Source organism: Hemiscyllium ocellatum, chromosome 9 (assembly GCF_020745735.1).
Source record: "Hemiscyllium ocellatum isolate sHemOce1 chromosome 9, sHemOce1.pat.X.cur, whole genome shotgun sequence".
Lineage (NCBI taxonomy): Eukaryota > Metazoa > Chordata > Chondrichthyes > Orectolobiformes > Hemiscylliidae > Hemiscyllium > Hemiscyllium ocellatum.
The window spans coordinates 78,710,156-78,731,383 of NC_083409.1; the positions used below are offsets into that span (position 1 = coordinate 78,710,156).

The 21,228-nt window shown below is 39.5% G+C and overlaps 1 protein-coding gene across 2 annotated transcripts in view; it reads right to left on the reverse strand.

The window, feature by feature from the left end:
* Positions 1 to 21,228, reverse strand: part of LOC132819115 (rho-associated protein kinase 2-like) — a 56,284-nt gene that overhangs the window by 15,609 nt on the left and 19,447 nt on the right. For both annotated transcript variants that reach the window (XM_060830499.1, XM_060830498.1), the window contains exons 5-11: positions 17,193 to 17,274; positions 16,910 to 17,102; positions 16,039 to 16,106; positions 14,093 to 14,169; positions 6,192 to 6,292; positions 3,946 to 4,025; positions 994 to 1,155 (exon numbers count right to left, since the gene is read on the reverse strand). In XM_060830499.1, coding sequence (XP_060686482.1) covers positions 994 to 1,155; positions 3,946 to 4,025; positions 6,192 to 6,292; positions 14,093 to 14,169; positions 16,039 to 16,106; positions 16,910 to 17,102; positions 17,193 to 17,274 — 763 coding nt within the window. The remainder of the gene's footprint in view (positions 1 to 993; positions 1,156 to 3,945; positions 4,026 to 6,191; positions 6,293 to 14,092; positions 14,170 to 16,038; positions 16,107 to 16,909; positions 17,103 to 17,192; positions 17,275 to 21,228) is intronic.

The window sequence follows — 21,228 nt, forward strand, 5'->3', positions numbered from 1 at the left end:
CTCTTACCTTTCCTGGAGTTATCCCATCTGTGTGACTGTATCTAAGACTTTCCCCCCCTTTCTATAACTGCCAACTATCATATACTGTTGCTGTTGCAAATTCCTCATTGCTTCTAACTCCAACCGATCTATTCGATCTGATAAGATTCGCAACCAACAGTATTTATGGCCGATATAATGCACAGTAACCCTTAACCTCTCATTAAACTCCACATCTGACAAGAAGCACATATCACTCTACTAAATGCCATTTTTGCTCCTTCACAATCTATAGACCCAGAAAATATCACTGTCCTATTCCTCTACAAACACTGCCCCAGGTTAAATTAATACTTATGGCTTATATTTTAAGTTTAATCAAGAGACATATCTCCAAAAACATATCATCAAGAACCTACCCTACTCACTACTGCAGACTTTCTGTAGTTCACTTAAAACAATTAACTTATCTGATTCTGTGCTGTGAACTTCGCCCAACAATTCCTCCAAGATCAGTTGTGAAATCTCTCTCTCGCGCACTGACCTCACCATGTGCTTCATTTGTCTGTTGCCCCTTTTAAAACTGCTGTTGCATTGTTCCAAAACAATGCAACAGTATACAAAACAGTAATTGCTGCTCCTGGAATTAGAGGAAATCACTTCCCCTCCCCCCCTCTCTTCCCCACCCCCACCCCCCAAAAATACCTCAAAAAAGGTGCAGCTGTTACAGCCTGAAATTTTTCCTGTCCTCCATCTTGGATTACCCAGGAACCTCTTTTTTTAGACCAAATTTCTGACTTTGCTGACAAGTATATATTTTTCCTCCACTTACGCTAACAAACCTTTTGATGATCTTCAAGACCTCCATTTGATTACACCTCCATTTTACTCCCATCTCTGTGATGCTCATTGTAAGGAATGTGACTGGAACCAAAAGCTCAGTTTACTGTTTTGCTATTATAGCTACTGGATTGTTCAGCCAACATTTCCAACAAACTAATTTCCAGATTTTACCTTTTTTATGAGGAGGATCTAAATCAAGATCTTGCAACGATGAAATGTCGTCATCTGAGCTAATGTCTACCAAACTAAGAGTACAACTTAAATTGGAGTCAGAATCTTCATTTAGTGACTGGGTCATGGATTGGTGGTTCTTTTGGTACTGTTTTCTTGCATCTGAAACAAAGAATAGCAAGATAATAGTGTATCTTGGTAAATTGAAAATCAACTTCTGAGTATCAGAGAATCCCTAAGTGTGAAATAGGCCATTTGACCCAATAAGTCCGTCCGACCCTCCAAGAGTAACCCACCCAGACCCGTTCCCCTACCTTATTACTCTATTTTTACCCCTAACTAATGAACTTAACCTACACATCTCTGAATATTATGGGCAATTTAGCACAGCCAATTCACCTAACCTACAACTTTGGGTTGAGGGAGGAAACCAAAGCAACCGGAGAAAATCCACACTGACACAGGGAGAGTGTGTAAATTCCACACACAGTTGCCTGAGGCTGGAATCAACCCAGACCCCTGGTGCTGTGAGGTAGCAGTGCTAACCACTCAGCTACTGTGCCATCCATGTACTTGAATATCTATACTGCTTCACATTATTCCTCAAAGCAAAGATAATGCTGCAATATCAACAAGAAAACAAATTGTCTGCTGTGTTCTTGCATTTAATCAACTTTCCATCGTCTTATACAATAACACTCCATACAGCATGTCTGCTGTAAGTTAGTTCGTGGAAGTACAGAACTGTAATGGTAGATTTCTAAGGGAAAATCACCTTAGAGATTTAAATTATCTCCTTTTTATTATGACTGTATAAAGATTTACCCGTACTTTATGTTTCATGGTGTACAAATGATGTTTGTTTTGGAAGATCCTTAAAGCTTCACTAATTGAGCCACCCCAAAGGCCAGAGTGAAATTATTTTCCTTTAATCATTCAACATTTCATTCTATCAAGAGGAGATGGCATAGCCAACGTGTCAAAGACTAAAGATTGGTTAAAGGATGAGGATGTGCCACAGTATTGCGAATCTAATTTCAAAATTAGTGTTTTGGAAAGTAACTACAGGCATTGAATTTGCAGTAATTACAATTCCATGGTTACTGTTTATTTAATATGGTCCCAGTTAGAAGTGACAACAATAAAACAGTGGATGACCCACCTGAGCTTTTATTTGAACAGGACGTCTAGAGTAATTTCTAAGACATAAATTACTTGTGGTTTACAGATCAAAGATAATAAAAATCAGCTCTTGTACAACTTGAAGCAAGTCAGGAGAGAGTCATTTAACTCTATTACACGTGTACATTATTCACATGGTTCTTAGAATCAAAAGGGTTCCATTAGAAATAAAAAAGGTAATTGACATGCATTTCTATTTGAGAACATCCCTTGTTTGCCTTGTGGCTATAGCATTACGCTGTTCAAGGTGGGTGCCCATTATGTTGAATTTTTTTCTGTCTTGATTTTCAAAATGAACAGGCAGAGGTAGGGAGGGAGCAAAAGACAAATCTATTAGGAGCTGCAAGGACAGACTTGGGTGAAGCAATGTGTCTGCTTAAAGCCAGAATAAAGAGCATGTAGACTACTAGGATCTGTGTTGTTCATGATTTTTAAATCATGTAGCTGAGAAATTCACAACTGAGGTTTTGAAGAAAAGATGGGAGGGTCTTTTAGGCAAATGCTAAGGATTCCCATGAAACTTTGAGAATAACTGGAACTGAAGAGAATTCAAAATGAATTCCAGAAAGCTATGGTGTACTTAATTTCATTCAAAGGTGAACGAACTGTCAATTTCAATTTGGCAAAAACAGAAAGGAGAATCACCCGAATGGCAACAGATTGGGAAAAAGCGAGGTATAACAACCTGGATGTCCTTGTATACCCGTTGCTGAAATAAACATGCAGGTGCAACAGCCAGTGATGAAGGCAAATGGTATGTTGGTCTTCGTAGCCATGGGCTAGTTTACAGGGCAGCGATGTATTGTTGCAATTGCCTGGGCTTTGGTGAGACCACACCTAGAGTACTGTGTGCAGTTTGGTCTCCGATGAAGGATATTCTGGCTATGAAGGGAGCGCAATGAAGATTTACCAGACTGATTCCTGACATATGAAGAGAGATTGAATTGGTTAGGACTACATTCACAATTTTAGAAGATTGTCAAAATCTTGTAGAAGTGTACAAAATTTTAACAGGACCAAACAAGCAATACAAGAAGGGCATTCCTTATAACCAGGGATTCCAGAATCAAAGATCACAGTCTAAGGAAACTATTTAGCATTGAGATGAGACATTTCTTCAACCAGAGAGTGGTGAGCCTGTGGAATTCTCTGCTACAGTTGATGTCAAAACATTACATGGTTTCAAGGAGTTAGTTATAACTTTTAGGGCTAAAGGGATCAAAGGATATGTAGAGAAAGGGAGAACAGAGCACTGAGTTGAATGATCAGCAATAATCATATTGCATGGAGGAGCAGACTCAAAAGGGCTCCTACTCTACAAATTTCTTGGATGAAAGTCTTGACAAATTATCGTATAAAGCTGGTGTTTACATTATTTTAATAATAAAAGTTTTACATTATATTAGAAAAATAATTTTGAGACAATTTATTTTAGGTGTTTTGAATTGCTTCACGTATTAACGGTCTCAAGTTAGTCAGAGAGATGGTGGATGTGATTAATGTCATTTTAGTGATGAAGGGAAATATTGAATAATTGGTTTTGAGGTCCATTTTAAATCTATCCAATGAGGATTTTAATACGACCACATGCTTAAGGATTTGGAGTCTAAAGGATATTTGAAGGGTTAATCGTATTCCAAGTCACAGTTGGTGATAGGATTTTAAAAAGGAAAGAGGACAGTACTTGAGTGGGTTAATACCAACTCTCTTGAACAGTTACAACCAAGGTAGAGGGTAGCTGTAATGTTAAGTAGGTATTTATGCACACACCTGGTTTTGATGGTGTACTTGTCTGGTTATCAGCTAGATTGATGTTTCTCAGTTGTTCCTTCAAGCCTGCAACCGTGGATCTACAAAGAAGTTTACCTCAGAATTAACAATAAAGTAAGTTTTATTGTAGCTGCAGTAAACACTTCATTCAGATTTATCTCTTCAGTGACTGTCCTACAGCTATTACAGAAACTTTTGTACAGATGGAAGTTACTGCCATGAAAATACTGGATATTAATCTTAATTTATGATAAATCTGCTCAAGTTCCAGTCTCTGAATAACACTGCATCCTAGAAGGCCATATTGTTCAAGGGCTGCACTAGCTCCAGGCTTCTCTGTAGCAATTCAAGACCACTTTCTTCTTCACGTCTTATCATCTAGATCAGACTGTGCATGGGTATGTTATCATGTCCAAATCACATACTACCCTACTTGGACATAATATCTTTCCTTCATTGCTGGATCAAAATCCCAAAACTCCTTACACAATGTAATCACCACATGATTTAAAAAGAAATCTAAAATCAAGCACCTTCTTAAGGACAAGTAGGAATGTGCAAGAAGTGCATGCATTGTTAACAATACCCACATCTATTTAATAAAGGTGGTAAGGAAAAGCCTGAAAACTATAGACCTGTGAGCCTGACATTGGTGGTGGGCAAGTTGTTGGAGGAAATCCTGAGGGACAGGATTTACATGTATTTGGAAAGGCAAGGATTGATTAGGGATAGTCAACACACCTTTGTGTGGGAGAAATTGGGTTTCATTAACTGAGGTTTTTCTTTGAAGAAGTAACAAAAGATTTGAGGGCAAAGCAGTGGATGCATCTATATGGACTACAGTAAGGCATTTGACAAGGTTCCTCCATAGTAGACTGGTTAGCAAGATTATATCACACGGCATAGAGGGGGGACTAGCTATTTAGATATAGAATGAGCTTGAGGTAGAAAACACAGGGAGGAAGTGGAGGGTTCCTTTTCAGACTGGAGGCCTGCAACCGCAGTGTGCCACAAAGATCAGTGCTGGGTGCACCACTTTTTGTATTTTATATAAAATATTTGGATGTGAATATTGGAGGTATGGTTAGTAAGATTGCAGATGATACCAAAATTGGAGGTGTTGTGGACAGCAAAGAAAGTTATGTTAGAGTACAATGGGATCTTGATCAGATGGGCCAATGGGCTGAGAAGAGGCAGGTGGATTTTTAGATAAATGTGAGGTGCTGCATTTTGGAAAGGTAAATCACGGCAAGACTTGTACACTTAATGATAAGGTCCTGGGGAGTTTTGTTGAACGAAGAGACCTTGGAGTGCAGATTCATAGTTCCTTGAAAATAGAGTTGCAGGTAGATAGGATAGTGAAGGTGGCGTTTGATATGCTTTGCATTATTGGTCTGAGCATTGAGTACAGGAATTGGGAGGTCTTGTTGTGAAAAGGACAGTGGTTAGGCCACTTTTGGAACACTGTGCAATTCTGGTCTTCCTGATATAGGAAGGATGTTGTAAAACTTGAAAGGGTTCAGGAAAGATTTACAAGGATGTTGCCAGGGCTGGAGCTATAGGGAGAGCCTGAATGGGCTGGGTTTGTTTTCCCTGGAGCATTGGAGGCTGAGAGGTTTATGAAGTCATGAGGGGCATGGATAGGGTAAATATTGAAAAGGTCTTTTCTCTGAGTGGAGGGAGTCCAGATTGAGAGGGCACAGGTATAGGGTGAGAGGGGAAAAATTTAAAAAGGGATCTAAGGGGCAACTTTTTCATGTAAAAGGTGGTGTGTGTATGGAATGAGCTGCCAGAGGAAGTGGTGGAGGCTGGTACAATTTCAACATTTAAAAGGCATCCGGATGGGTACGTGAATAGGAAAGGTTTAGAAGGATATAGGCCAATGCTGGCCAATGGGACTAAACTAGGTTAGGATATCTGTTTGACATGGATGAGTTGGACCAAAGGGTCTGTTTCTGCGCTGTACATCACGATGACTCTACACGTGATGACAGAATAGCAGTCACTTAGCTTTAAGATCACAGAATATTTCACCTATAAAGTTGCAAGTGAGGATTTTTTTTTCCAAACCAGTGAGTTATCATAGAGGCTGGAATCGCAGACAGTAGGAGCCAAGAACAAACTTATACTTTTATAGAAATGTACATAAAGATCTTGGTCACTTATCAAATCTATCTGTAAAGTTTAACAATGCAACATTCAGCAAAGCTTCAGAGCTTTATATGTTAGTTATAGTATTTACTTACCTGATGTGTGTAAGCTCTTGTTCAGCATACTCTCGTTCATGAACTGACTTGTTAGAATCCAAAAGTTGCAATTGATACTTACTCATCAATTCTCTCAGAATCTATGAGGGGAAAAAAAATGAAATTTTTCACAACCTGAAGACATCCCAAAGTATTTTTTTTTAAAAGCCAAAGGAACACTTCTTTTTGAAAATATATTCACCGTCATAATAAAGGAAATGCATCAAGCAGTTTGTATTGGCCAAGACATTCCAGAACTCCCTGCTCTGATTTATGCCACAAGATCTGAAAGATGCTAAACGGGGCTTCACCCTTGTCTAAATGACAGCAGCTATAATAGTGCACTTTCTCAGCAATGGCATAGGATTTTAGTTTTCACAAGGTTTAGCAAAAAAATGACATAAGTAAGCACAACTTTATTTGAATAGTAATCATTGTAATCAACATTGAGCACAGTTCTCCAACATTAAGAAATACTGAATAAAAACAATTAAGCTTCCAATTTCTTTTCTATATTACCAAAAGCAAAACTCTGTACATACTGAAAACCTAATTAAACACAAAAAAAATTGAAATCGTAGGTCAGGCTGTACCTATGTAGAGAAAAGCAGGGTTATGTGTTTCAGGTGGATGAACTTGCTCAAGGTCATTGGCATGTAATGCTAATTTCTCGGTTTTGTGGTTCTGTTCGCCGAGCTGGGAATGTGTTGCAGACGTTTCGTCCACTGTCTAGGTGACATCCTCAGTGCTTGAGAGCCTCCTGTGAAGCACTTCTGTGATCCTTCCTCCAGCATTTGTAGTGGTTTGAATCTGCCGCTTCTGGTTGTCAGTTCCAGCAGTCCGCTGCAGTGATCGGTATATTGGGTCCAGGTCGATGTGCTTATTGATTGGATCTGTGGATGAGTGCCATGCCTCTAGGAATTCCCTGGCTGTTCTCTGTTTGGCTTGTCCTATAATAGTAGTGTGGTCCCAGTTGAATTCATGTTGCTTGTCATCTGCGTGTGTGGCTACTAAGGATAGCTGGTCGTGTTGTTTTGTGGCTAGTTGTTGTTCATGGATGTGAATCATTAGCTGTCTTCCTGTTTGTCCTATGTAGTGTTTTGTGCAGTCCTTGCATGGGATTTTGTACACTACATTGGTTTTGCTCATGCTGGGTATCGGTTCCTTCATTCTGGTGAGTTGTTGTCTGAGAGTGGCTGTTGGTTTGTGTGCTATTATGAGTCCTAGTGGTCACAGTAGTCTGGCTGTCAGTTCGGAAATGCTCTTGATGTATGGTAGTGTGGCTAGTCCTTTGGGTTGCGGCATGTCCTCGTTCTGTTGTCTTCCCCTCAGGCATCTGTTGATGAAATTGCGCAGGTATCCATTTTTGGTGAATACATTGTATAGGTGTTTTTCTTCCTCTTTTTGCAATTCTGGTGTACTGCAGCGTGTTTTGGCCCTTTTGAATAGTGTCTTGATGCAACTTCTTTTGTGTATGTTGGGGTGGTTGCTTTCGTAGTTTAGGACTTGGTCTGTGTGTGTGACTTTCCTGTATACCTTTGTGGTGAATTCTCCGTTTGGTGTTCTCTGTACCATCACGTCTAGGAATGGGAGTTGGTTGTCCTTTCCTTCCTCTCTAATGAATCTGATTCCTGTGAATGTTCATATATGAACAAATCAACGGCACACCCATGGGCTCACCCATCTCTGGACGCATAGCAGAAGTGGTAATGCAAAGATTAGAACAAACAGTCTTATTGCAAATTCAACCCAAACTCTGGGTCAGATAGGTGGATGACACCTTTGTAATCATTAAAAACACAGAAATAGAGAACACACACCGGATCGTCAATGCCACACTCACAGGAATCCGATTCACTGTTGTTGTTTTCAGACTTTTGCATGGATCTCTTAAATGTTAACGTTGATCTCTCTCTGCACCCTTTCTGCAGCTGTAACACTCTATTCTGCTACCTGGTGCATTTTGTATTCCATGATCTGTCTGTCGAGCATGTAAAACAAGATTTCCACTGTACCTCAGTACATTTGACAACAATAAATCAAATCAAATAACCAGAAGTGAAGAGTTAGTATTTGTTTAAAATTTCCACAAAGGCAAACCCACCCATCAGGCTTCAAAAGTCAGTACAACTGGTGCTGACCATTCTGAGAATTGGATTAGTCCATGATTCTTTCACTTTCCAGCTTTCTGATTTCTGCTTCTCCTTTTGCCTGTAAGTCAAATTACACAGGGTGGGCCTTGTGGAATCATGGAATTGCTTCCTGGTCAATATGTAATGTGGCGAAAGTGAGGACCGCTGATGCTAGAGATCAGAGTCAAGATTAGATTAGTTAAGCAGGAAAATCAAAAGGCTTTTGCCCAAAAGGTCGATTTTCCTGCTCCACGGATGCTCCTGACCTCCTGTGCTTTTCTAGCACCACTCTACATGTAGTCCTTAGACTTTTGAGGAAGATTTCCGGGTATTTAGTTAGGATTTCACTCAGGCAGCCATTTTTGATTTGAAAAATGTTGAGCCAATCTAGGTGAATCTCTCCGAAACAATTTTGCCTGCTCAGGCTTGGGCCAGAGCCTTTTATTACAATCAATGCTAACTGAAATAGCTGTTTTCTGTAAGAGACAATCACCCTCTTCTGTATGTTAGCAAGGGCTCCCTGATTGGGTCTGTTACTCTGGTCCACTCAGGGGATTTATGTTGTCATAGAGATGTACAGCACGGAAACAGATCCTTTAGTCCAACCGTCCATGCCGACCAGATATCCCAACCCAATCTAGTCCCACCTGCCAACACCTGGCCCATATCCCTCCAAACCCATCCTACTCATATACCCATCCAGATGCCTTTTAAATGTTTTGTACAATCCTCCACCACTTCCTCTGGCAGCTCATTCCATACATTCCTCTGCATGAAAAAGTTGTTCCTTAGGTCTCTTTTGTATCTTTCCCCTCTCACCCTAAACCTATGCCCTCTAGTTCTGGAGTCCCCCACCCCAGGGAAAAGACTTTGCCTATTTATCCTATCCATGCCCCTCATAGTTTTGTAAATCTCTATAAGGTCACCCCTCAACCTCCGACGCTCCAGGAAAAACAGCCTCAGCCTGTTCAGCCTCTCCCTGTAGCTCAGATCCTCCAATCCTGGCAACATCCTTGTAAATATTTTCTGAACCTTTTCAAGTTTCACAACATCTTTCCGATAGGAAGGAGACCGGAATTGCACGCATATTCCAACAGTGGCCTAACCAATGTCCTGTACAGCCGCAACATGACCTCCCAACTCCTGTACTCAATACTCTGACCAATAAAGGAAAGCATACCAAACGCCTTCTTCACTATCCTATCTACCTGCGACTCCACTTTCAAGGAGCTATGCACCTGCACTCCAAGGGCTCTTTGTTCTGCAACACTCCCTAGGACCTTACTATTAAGTGTATAAGTCCTGCTAAGATTTTTTTTCCCAAAATGCAGCACCTTTACCTAAATTAAACTCTATCTGCCACTTCTCAGCTTATTGGCCCATCTGGTCCTGATCCTGTTGTAATCTAAGGCAACCCTCTTCGCTGTCCACTACACCTCCAATTTTGGTGTCAGCTGCAAACTTGCTAACTGTACCTCTTATGCTCGCATCCAAATCATTTATGTAAATGACAAAAAAGTAGAGGGCCCAGCACCGATCCTTGTGGCACTCCACTGGTCACAGGCCTCCAGTCTGAAAAACAACCCTCCACCACCACCCTCTGTCTTCTACCTTTGAGCCAGTTCTGTATTCAAATGGCTAGATCTCCCTGTATTGCATGAGATCTAACCTTACTAATCAGTGTCCCATGGGGAATGCCTTACTGAAGTCCATATAGATCATATCTACTGCTCTGCCCTCATCAATCTTTTTGTTACTTCTTCAAAAAAACTCAATCAAGTTTGTGAGACATGATTTCCCACACATAAAGCCATTTGGACTTTCTACGAATTCAGCTGAAATGTACAAATTTGAAAGGGTCCTAGATAGAACGTATGAAAATGTCATAATTTCCCTAACAGAGGGGTCAGCAACTAGGGTGAACAGACTGATAGAAGAATTGGAGAGTTACCCAGAGTTGATAGATGTCTGGAACTTACTACCTGAGTGGGTAGTGGAGGCAGAAAGACTCACCTTATTTGAAAGGTCTCCAAACATGCTGCTGAAGTCCCTTAACCTTCAGGGACATGGACGTATTGCTCTATCATAGAATTAGGCTGGCTCATTTTGGCACAGACATGACAGGCAGATTGGTCTTCTGTGCCGTAAATCTTTTTACACCTTCTAAATATTCAAAATATCTGAAGAAGAGGAATGTTCAGGGATATGGAGGAAGGGTGAAGGAGTGGAAATATATGAATTGCTCCATGGGAAGGGAAAAATGGACACAATCAGTTGAATGGTCTCCTTCAGTGCTGTTCTGGATAAGTTGTACTGGAAGAGCACAGCAGTTCAGGCAGCATCTGAGGAGCAGTCCTTCAGTGCTGTAATGATTCTACAAGACTTTGAATGATTTAAATGTACATGTTTCTTTTCAGATCTTATGCACCTTTTTTAGGATGACCTGCTAATGGGTATTCTGCACCACATATTTCTGAGTGGAGTTTGGAACAAATTGGTTCTGGAAGTTGAATTACCTTAATCAGTGTCACTCAATATGTTGGATTGAAAAAGATACGTTAAATTCGAAACAGCTTGGTGGCAAAAAAAAAGGAGAACTAGCATCCTGGACAACTGCCAATGCTCTCAAAGGGGCTGCAAAGGGAGGGAGAAAGGATTTACAAATAAGAGGCGGGGGTGGGGAAGGGGGTGCAGGGTGGCTAGAGGAAAAAACGTGAAGAGCTGCAAAGAAGTGTGAAAGGGGTTTCAGGAGAGGAGGCACCAACAAAAGGAGGGAGTTTGTAGAGGGAGGGAAAAGAAAGCAATGAGGCAGTTTGAAAAGAGAGAGAGTAGGAGGATGTCTGAAAGAGTGGGAGAGGGGCTGCAAGAGAGAGGTCAGAGGTTGCAAGAGAGGGAAATAGGAGCTGCAAGAGGGGGAAAAAGAGCTGAAGTGGGGAGGGGGGAAAGAGAGAGCACGAGTGAGTAGATTGAGGACTTGAAAAGAAAGAATACTAATCTGAATAGATTAGATCAGATTAGATTACTTACAGTGTGGAAACAGGCCCTTTGACCCAACAAGTCCACATCGACTCTCCGAAAAGCAACCCACCCAGAACCATTCACCTTCACCTACAGGCAATTTAGCATGGCCAATTCACCTAACCTGCACAATCTTTGGATCGTGGGAGGAAACCGGAGCATCTGGAGGAAACCCACGCAGACAAGGAGAGAATGTGCAAATTCCACACAGACAGTTGCCTAAGGCAGGAAGTGAAGGCAGGTCTCTGGCACTGTGAGACAGCAGTGCTAACCACTGTGCCACCGTGCTGCCCCTGGTTTATTTCATAAATATTTGTATTTACCTGTTACCAAATCAAAGCATCTCAGATAGTGCAAGTTACTCAGCAGTGATTGCGTTAGAGACAAAAGCAATGACGTAGCCGTGGCCTCACCAGTCCATGCTCGTGATGATGCCCTTGTGAATAATAATATCAGTTATATTTTTAAAAAAACAGGCATAAGTTAGTATTAAAGGTATCTTGGAAATTAATGCTTTGATTGCGTTTTATGGCTAGGTTTTAGAGAGTAGCGATGATTGAGGACCCTCATGATTTATTCTAAGAGAGTTCAATTATCAAATATGCCAACAAAAATACACCAGATAATGTTAATGCATGAGTGCATCACCTAATAAAGAAGTTACGAGAACTACAAGTATCGCCTCTAAACTGAAAAGTAGCCCTGAGAGAAATCTCCAGAAGAGTAATAGAGGAAAACAAAACCGACCCCTGCAGCATGGCAACCGCCAAATGAGACTCCAGCCAATTAAGGCAGAAGCAGTCTCCGAAAGCCATTGATAGTTCAGTGCAGTCACAGGTGGGTGACAGAAGTACATTAACAGTACATGGTACTGCTGAGAAATGTTAGAGCTCAGAAACCCTAAGAGTAGCATCAACTTAGTGAAACTAGCTGTCTATAGAAGATCTGCATCTAAGTTTGCTTGCTGAGCTGGAAAGTGTGTTTTCAGACATTTTGTCTCCTTATACTAGGTAACATCATCAGTGAGCCTCCATGAAACACTGCTGTTAGTAACCTACTTTCCATTTGTGTGTTTAGATTTTCTTGGGTTGGTGATGTCATCTCCTGTGGTGTCATTTCTAGTTCTTTTTCTCACAGGTTGGTAAATGGAGTCCCTTACTAGCATAAAATTCACTAAAGAGGAGGAATACAACAAGGAACTGCTATTGCTAGATGTCATAGTAGAGCGAACAGCCAATGGGGAACTTCAAACTAGTGTCTACATGAAAACAACACATAATGACCAAATACTGAACTACAGAAGCAATCATCCCAACCCTTATAAGCTGCATTAGAACATTATTTCAAATAAACAATAACACACTGCAGCAAGGAGGAACTATGAAGAACAGAAGAAAATCACTTATACAGCTCATTCAAAGAGAACAGGTACCCAATGAACACAGTCTGTTGATTTCTCAGCAATAAACCAAAACATGCATACAAAACGTGCCAATAAACCCTAAATCAAAGATATCTTGGAAATGACTGCCAGACTACTCAGACCTCTTGGCATTATGGTCGCCCACAAACCCACCAACACACTCAAACAGCAGCCAGTGAACTTGAAAGACTCCATACAGACAACAAGCAAAACTAATGTCATTTACAAAATACTTTGCAAGAACTGTATGAAACACTACATTGGACAAACAGGCAGGATACATCAACATCAATTAGCCACAAAAGGATATGACTCTCACTAGTATCCCTACATTCAGATGAGTAAGCACACCACTTCAACTGGGACAACACATCCATCCTAGGACAAGCCAAACAGACACACACGAGAATTCCCAGACGCATGGCATTTTAACTGGAACTCTCAACAAACACATTGACTTGGACCCAATTTACCAGCCTCTGAGAAAAAGAACAGGAAATGACACCACCAACATCTGGAAACCTCAACACATCAACCGAAAGTGGGTTACTTATGCCAGTGCTTCCCCCGACTCTCACTGATGATGTTACCTAGTAGGGTGACGAAACATCTTAAAATGAACCTTCAAACTCAGTGAGCAAACTTACATCCAGAACATCAACCTGAGCTACACATCTTCTCAAAACTTGCTGTCTATAGAAGAGCTGGAATTGTACAGGTGAGTAGGTGCTGGAGCACAGCCTTGAAAATCTGTGGAAGCAAATTTGCAAGAAGAAATTAAATTACTAGGATATACGCAGACATTGTGACAGTCCTTGAAAGGATCACTTTTGAGGGTGTTCTCAAAATCACATCTTGAAAATTAAAGAACTTTAATGCCTTGCAAACAAAAAAAAGGGTTTTAATGAGATTTTTGAACCCACAATGTCAGGATCTGTCTTTGCTCTTTAAATGGTCAAAGGAGTAATCTGAGGCTGTTTAGCCACAGATTCTCTGACCTCATTTATGTCATGATAATCCTGAATGTTAGTGTATCCGTATATATACTATAGATTGTTTTACTTTAGTTTTATAAAGGTTAGTTTGACTTGCTCAAAAATATTCAATCTTGTGACTTTATTTTCCTAGTATTTGCAATCTCTACTTCAGACAAAAAAAGTTAGTGATCCCTAATGGAATTACAACAGTATACGTCATTAAAAAGTCTTTAAACAAATCTCGTTCATGTAAGTGAAGAGTTCTACTTATGCCTGTGCAAGACTAGTATTAACATACAGAGTGCAAAACAAAGCATTTCACAGAAAACATTCTTAAGATTAAAGATCTACCTTACTACTTTTCTCCTGTGATTGCTTAAGTTCTCTTGTATCAGAAATATGATTCAGTAGTTCATCCTCTTGTCTCCCTAATAAATACAGTGCAAATTCATTATGAATTCATAATACTTATTAGATAATAGAAGTCTGAACTAAAGAATATGTCATTGTATATCCAGCTGAATGGCATTTAAGAAAAAGAATCATCAAAATCTGATTCTCTTTAAAAATACAGCTTACTATCACGTCAAATCAAGTGTCTGTGTCTGGAACACCAGAGAATGGCTGTACATGGTGAAATATTTTGTTTTTAAAATGTCACATATGAAAAAAACTGCACAATAATATCATTAGTAGGACTTAAGTTTCTTAATAGGACCATACAAATCTATTGACACTGAATAGTGATGAAATGAGACCATGGTAAAATGTTACATTAAAAATGCAAGTGGTCTCAACAGTCTAAACCTAATGCGCCAGGTGGTCATGCTTTGAACATTGTTTGCATTAGTGAAATGTAAACTATGACATCTTTGCTTGTAATTCTGTGTTCTCAAACCAGGTACCATCCTAACGAACCTGCATAATCACCTATCAACATTCTTCTATTTGGAGCCTATAATAATGCTTTTATTGCTCACTACTAAATCTGGATGATGCCGAGCTTTAATTATGCTGTCCATTTGACAATCTACTCCTCCTAATATGCTTACTGAAGATTATACATCAGCAAGGATACTTCAAAAAGTACTTCATAAGCTATAAGATGCTTTGGGATATAATTAGGTCATGAAAGATGCTATATTAATGCAAATTAATTTGTTCTTCCTTTTATAATCATTTATTGAAAAGTGCTTCCCCATACCCCTCTCAACCTTTCCCACTTTTACTTCAAATATTGTGTAAAAAGTTCATGGACTTTATACGTTCCAATCCTGACTTTCGTACAAGGTCAAGTGAACTTTTGCAGTTTCTCTATCATTTGCTTCACCCACATTGAATTTCTCTCTCTCAAATCTACTTGCTGCCTCCTTGGTGCTTTCTTCATATCTTCCCTAGCCCTACCGGTCACTGACAATTTTAATGGCATCCTCTGTTGCATTTTGCCCAGTCTCGTTCCATACAATTTTAACAAATCCTCTTCAATAAGCCACATTTGAGCCATCCTCTCTCTGTCAATCAACTTATAGCTTCTGCTTCCAAAGTTCAGTTCTTCAATAACTTCTATTCAAATCCATTCAGTCTCAATTTTCTTCTACCCGTAGGACTGAAACCATAGTGGTCAAAATCATGAACAATGTACTTGGTAACTGTATGACATTGGTATATAACCCTCCCTGAACTCTTTGCAACATTGCACATTCCCCTCAATATGCTATGTACAGAAAAGGTTCAACTATCACAATTGTGAAGTATGTAGTAAGGCATAATATCTTAAGATAGCATAAGAGTTTTTATAAAAAGGTTAAGCTATCTTGAGAATGTGACTTGAAAGAAGCTCTGAGATTTACATATTTATGAACCAAAACCAGCAACCCATTATAAAAGATGAAAGACTTAACAGCAATCTAGGTTTGCTCAATATATCATATCACTTGCATGCATGACACTGCAATAAATTTGCTTTTGTTATAAATTCTGTGTCTTATGATCCTGCTCCATAGCTACCTGAAGAAGGAGCAGTGCTCCGAAAGTTAATACTTTCACATAAACCTGTTGGACTATAACCTGGTGTTGTGTGATTTTTAACTTTGTCCACCCCAATCCAACACCAGCATCTCCATCTCATTAAATTTGAAGAAGATGGAAAGAAAATACAAATATCTCAAAATACTTAAATATTTATGGCAAACAGATCCATTCAACTCTTGTCAAAAGAAGAAAAAATAAAATTGAAAATGCAGCTAATCTAGTCTACTGACATCAAAACTTAACAATCCATTAAAGCATGCACTTACGTATTTTATGCTTCAAATGATCAATCTCTCTTCGAAGTGAGTCATGTTCTTCGCACAGATCTTTTTTGCTGTGAATGAAACATTTGATTAAAATATGCTTCAAATGGATTATATGCGAATTGTCAACACATGTTATCGGGGTAGAGTAATTAGAGTAGGCTCCTTGATTTTAGTATAGTTTTTGAAAAATAGCTTTAATTCAAGTTTAATTCAACTAGGGAGAGGTGATGGCCTAGTGGTATTATCGCTGGACTCGTAATCCAGAGACGCAGGTCATGTTCAAATCCTGCCATGGCAGATGGTGGAATTTGAATTCAACAAAAATATAGAATAAAGAGTCTAATGACAATCATTGTCGATTGTTTCATTGTCGATTGTTGGGGAAAACCCACCTGGTTCAATAATGTTCTTCAGGGAAGGAAACTGCCATCCTTACCTAGTCTGGCCTACATGTGACTCCAGACCCACAGCAATATGGTTGACTCCCCTCTGGGCAATTAGGGATGGACAATAAATGCTGGGCTAACCAGTGACATCCTCAACCCATTAATGAATAACAAAAAACTGCGCTAAGTGACAACACTATATTTAATATTATTTACATGCCCGCAATGAGAATAGAAATGCAGCAATGATTAGTTTCCTTAGATATAGATCAAAACTTGATTTCTCCTGTCCAATCAGTGCTAATGAAATAAAACTCAAAATACTATTAAAAAACTAAGTTTAGAGTTTTTTTTGGCACATGGTATCACCCTCATTGTTTTATCAATGGCTTTAAATAAAAGCATGAAATCTAAACAAAAAATCACTTTAATACAGGACCACCAAGGCCTGAAAAGCAATAAGGATTATTTTAATTAGTTCCTACCTTTGCTGCACTTCTTGCATTAGACTAGAAATTGTGATTTTCCCTTGACTAAATCTCCCATCCACACGTTGTACTTGCTCTCGCAAGCTGTAAATTTCATTTGACATCCCTCTCCGCCATTCCTCCATTTTCCTCTCCAATTGGAAATCCAAACATCTTTCTTCAGTTTTACTCTGTAATCGTCGAATGTCCTCTATATCAGAGAAAATTGGTAACTTAGAATTCATATTGCATTTTAAAAAGCAAGCTAAGATTAAAAGTAAGAAGTTTTTAAAAGCTTTACCTTCTAATGATCGAATTTTTTGCATTTGTTGTACCTTTTCGGTTTCAACTCTCAATAAAGCTTGTTGTAAAAATTCAATTGTCTAAAGACAGAATTAGATTGATCACCATAAATGAAAATAAGTATGTATATACAGTATAAAAGACCACTATGGAAAAAAATCTCTTATTTTGTCCCAAACATAACACTGGCTAGTATCCAGATTATCATTAAGGGTGATGAATCACCTCTGTCTGGATAATTTGTTTAAAAGATGTCAGATGTAAAAACCATCTGAATTACCAAAACAGTGCAGCAGAGGGCTGACAAAATCAGAAGAAACTAGATAGAGCAAATGTCAGCGTGTTCTCGGTAGTGATATCTAGCCACCATGCATTCCAATTAGGTGACAAATTGAAGTATGAGGATGGTGAAAGGGGTTCATAAAAACATAGGAGTAAGAACAGACCACCAAACCCACAAACCATTTTTGCCTTTCAACAAAATCATGGCTAATCCAATTGTGGCCTTCACTCCAATGTCCCTCACAACTCCTGACACCCTTGTCAAATCAAAAATCTATAAACACGAACATAAGTAATTTACTCAATGATACAATCTGTATTATTCTCCAGGGAAGAGTATTCCACTGACTCATAATCCTCTAAGCGAAGAAAATCCTCCTTTTCTCCACCTTAAACAGGAAATCCTTATATTTTTAAACTGTACCCTCTAGTTCTAGTTTCCCTCACAAGAGGGAATATCCTCTCAGCATCTATTCTGTCAAGCCTTCTCAGAAACTCAAAGTCTTGCAGGCAGATAGAAAAAGCAAAAGTCAGGAAAAAAATGTAAAGTTAAACTAGAATCACAGTAGTCTCACAAGGACAATAAGCTACCATATCAGCATATCATTCCTGATGAACGGCTTTTGCCCAAAACGTCGATTTCCCTGCTCCTCGGATACTGCCTGACCTGCTGTGCTTTTCTGGCACCACTCTGATCTAAACTATATGATCTAAACCATATCAGCAGTCAAGGAATGAGAAAAACAACTCCATATAAGTAATCTAATCTAATATGAAAAGAAGCTTGAATGTTCCAAGCTCTTGGCCTTGAGGTGTGATAAGGATAAGCCAAATTTAGAATAAAGAGAGTATGTGAAAGTCGTTAGGCACCCCTTACATGAGCAGTTTTGCCAAATGTATTGGGTCAACCCTGCAGTTTCAAAATAAACTTTTTCTTTGCTCTTGCTAGCATTTCAGTCGAGTCGATTTAATTTCCACAACACCCAGTCTCAATGAAAACTGCAAGGCCTTTTCACCCTCACCCCTACATAAAGTTTGGCTGAGAGCCCAGAAATCCACTAAAACTATTGAAATAGCTGAACCCCTATGGAATTCATTGCACAATTGACTGACCTGTGCCTCAGATCTATAATAATTGTATGATGCTTATTCACACAAGGTGGTTTCAGGTACTTGCAATTCTGAAAGTATTTGAATGCTTAATACATCTATTTATGTGTAAAAAGTAAAAGGCTATCCCCTTCCTTTTTATTCAGAAATGTTTTTTAAAATTTTATTTTCATTAGGAAACAGAAAATAGGTGCAGCTGTAACGATCCAGAACACCAAATGTGCTCTACCACTCAACAAGAACATGGCAGATTCTTCAGCTCTATGTCATGCCCCTGTACTCTATCTATATACCTATTTATTTCTTCAACATATTCAGTGACTTGATCTCCACAACCTTCTGCTTTAGAGAATTCCACAAATTTATCACCAAGTGAAGAAACCTCTCTGCATCTCAGTGTGAAATAGTCTACTGTGGCCGGAAATTTTTGATTCCTTATTCCGTAACCTGAACTAAGGGAACCATCATGCTTGCATCCAATCTGTCTGACCCTGTCAGAATTTTATATTTCAATCAGATCCTCTCTCATTCTTAACTCCAGTGACTACAGACCCAATTAACCCAATCTCTCATCATATGATAAATCTGCCATCACAGGAATCAGTCTGGTGAACCATCACTGCATTCCAACATGTCAAGTTTATCTTTACTTAGACGAGCAGACCAAGATTGTACACAATTCTCCAGTTGTGGTCTTAAGGTCCAACATAGCTGCAGAGAGATGTCCTTGCTCCCTGTATTCAAACTCTGCTGCATTGAATGCCAATATATTAATGGTTCTTGTGATGCAGTGGTGAACCAGAAGCCTGAGTTAAGTCCTACCTGTTCCAGAGGTGTTTTGTAACATGTTTGAACAGGTTGATTAAAATATCTACCATCTGCCTTCCTAACTACGCAGCAGCATCAGCATGCTTGCTTTAGTGATGGGTGTAGAAAGACACCCAAGTCCCTGTGTATATTAACATTTTCCAATCTGTCACCATTTAAGTAACATGCTCTGATTTTAGTATAACTATAGGGTTCTTTCCATCTGAACAGTGTGAATTTATTTCTTTTACAGATTGAGAACAATTCAGGAGGAGAATTTATTTCCCATATCTAAACTCACTTGAGAATGTGGTGGTAAACCACCTACTTGAATTGTTTCAGTTCATGTGGTACAATGCTGTTGGGAAGTGATATACTAACTGGCTAGGATGGTGTGTACCTTGGAGGGCAACTTGTGGGTGGTGCACTCCATGCATCTGCTGTCCTTATATACGGTTGTGGTCATGGGTTTAGAACGTATTATAAATGAATGATCCTGGATATCTTATTGTTTGGCATGGGGCAGACATGAGACGCTATGGAACTTGATACCAAAACTTGGTCTAGGAGGTATGAATTATTTTAATGGGGAAGGGGGTAATGCCATAGTTTGTCATAGAGATATGAATTATATTTGTAGGGCATAGTCTGGCACAGGGGACCTGAGAGGCCATAAAGAGCTGGGCAAGTACCACAGTTTGATAAGGGAATTGAAAGGCCATGGGATGGTGAGTGAGGAAGCATTGTCTGGTATCATGGGGCATGAGGAGGACCTTTTGAACCTAACTCTCAAACGATTTCTCTCTGCAGACCACGATTAACGACAAACCCAAGATGCCATGGATCATAATTCTTTAAAAAGCTGGCCTGACTACAGAAAAATTGAAGACGTGTAGGACATGCCTATCCCTGCAATGTCTGAAGTACAGCCTGATGGCTTGTGAACTCACCCAGCCTGCAAATCTGAAAATTGGAAATCCTGGAATTGGGTCAGCAATTTTGGAATTTTGTCATGTCCATCATTTTGCAAGGATTCCCAAGTTACCACAATTCAGCAAAAACCTAAGAATGTGTCAGTGAAGGTTTTTCTAAATAAATTACCAACCTGGATGCAAGTTTGCTCGCTAAGGTTGAAGGTCCATTTTCAGACGTTTCCTCACCATAATAGGTAACATCATCAATGAGCCTCTGGTGAAGCACTGGTATTAGTGACTCGCTTTCTATTTGGATGCTTAGGCTTCTTTAGGTTGGTGATGTTATTTCCTGTCCTTTTTCTCAGAGGATGGTAAGTGGGGTCAAAGTCAATGTATTTGTTAATACAGTACCAGTTGGAATGCCATGCTTCTAATAATCTCGTACATGTCTTTGTTTTGCCTGCCCAAGGATGAATGTGTCAAAGTGATGTCATTCACCATCCATATGTAAGGATATTATTGAGAGTGGGTCATGTCTTTTTGTGGCTAGTTGATGTTCATGTATCCTGGTGGCTAGTTTTCTGCCAGTTTGTCCAATGTAGTGTTCGTTACAGTTCTTGCAAGGTATTTTGTAAATGACATAAGTTTTGCATGTTGTCTGTATGGGGTCTTTCAAGTTCACTAGCTGCTGTTCTAGTGTATTGGTGGGTTTGTGGGCTGTCATGATGCCAAGAGGTCAGAGTAGTCTGGTAGTCATTTCCGAGATGTATTTGATGTAAGGAAGAGTGGCTAGGGTTTCTGGGTGCATTTTGTCTACCTGTTTGCTTTTGTTGCTGAGAAATCAGCGGACAATGTTCATTGGCACCAATTTTCTTTGAATAAGCTGTATAAGTGATTTTTCTCTGCTCTCCATTGTTCCTC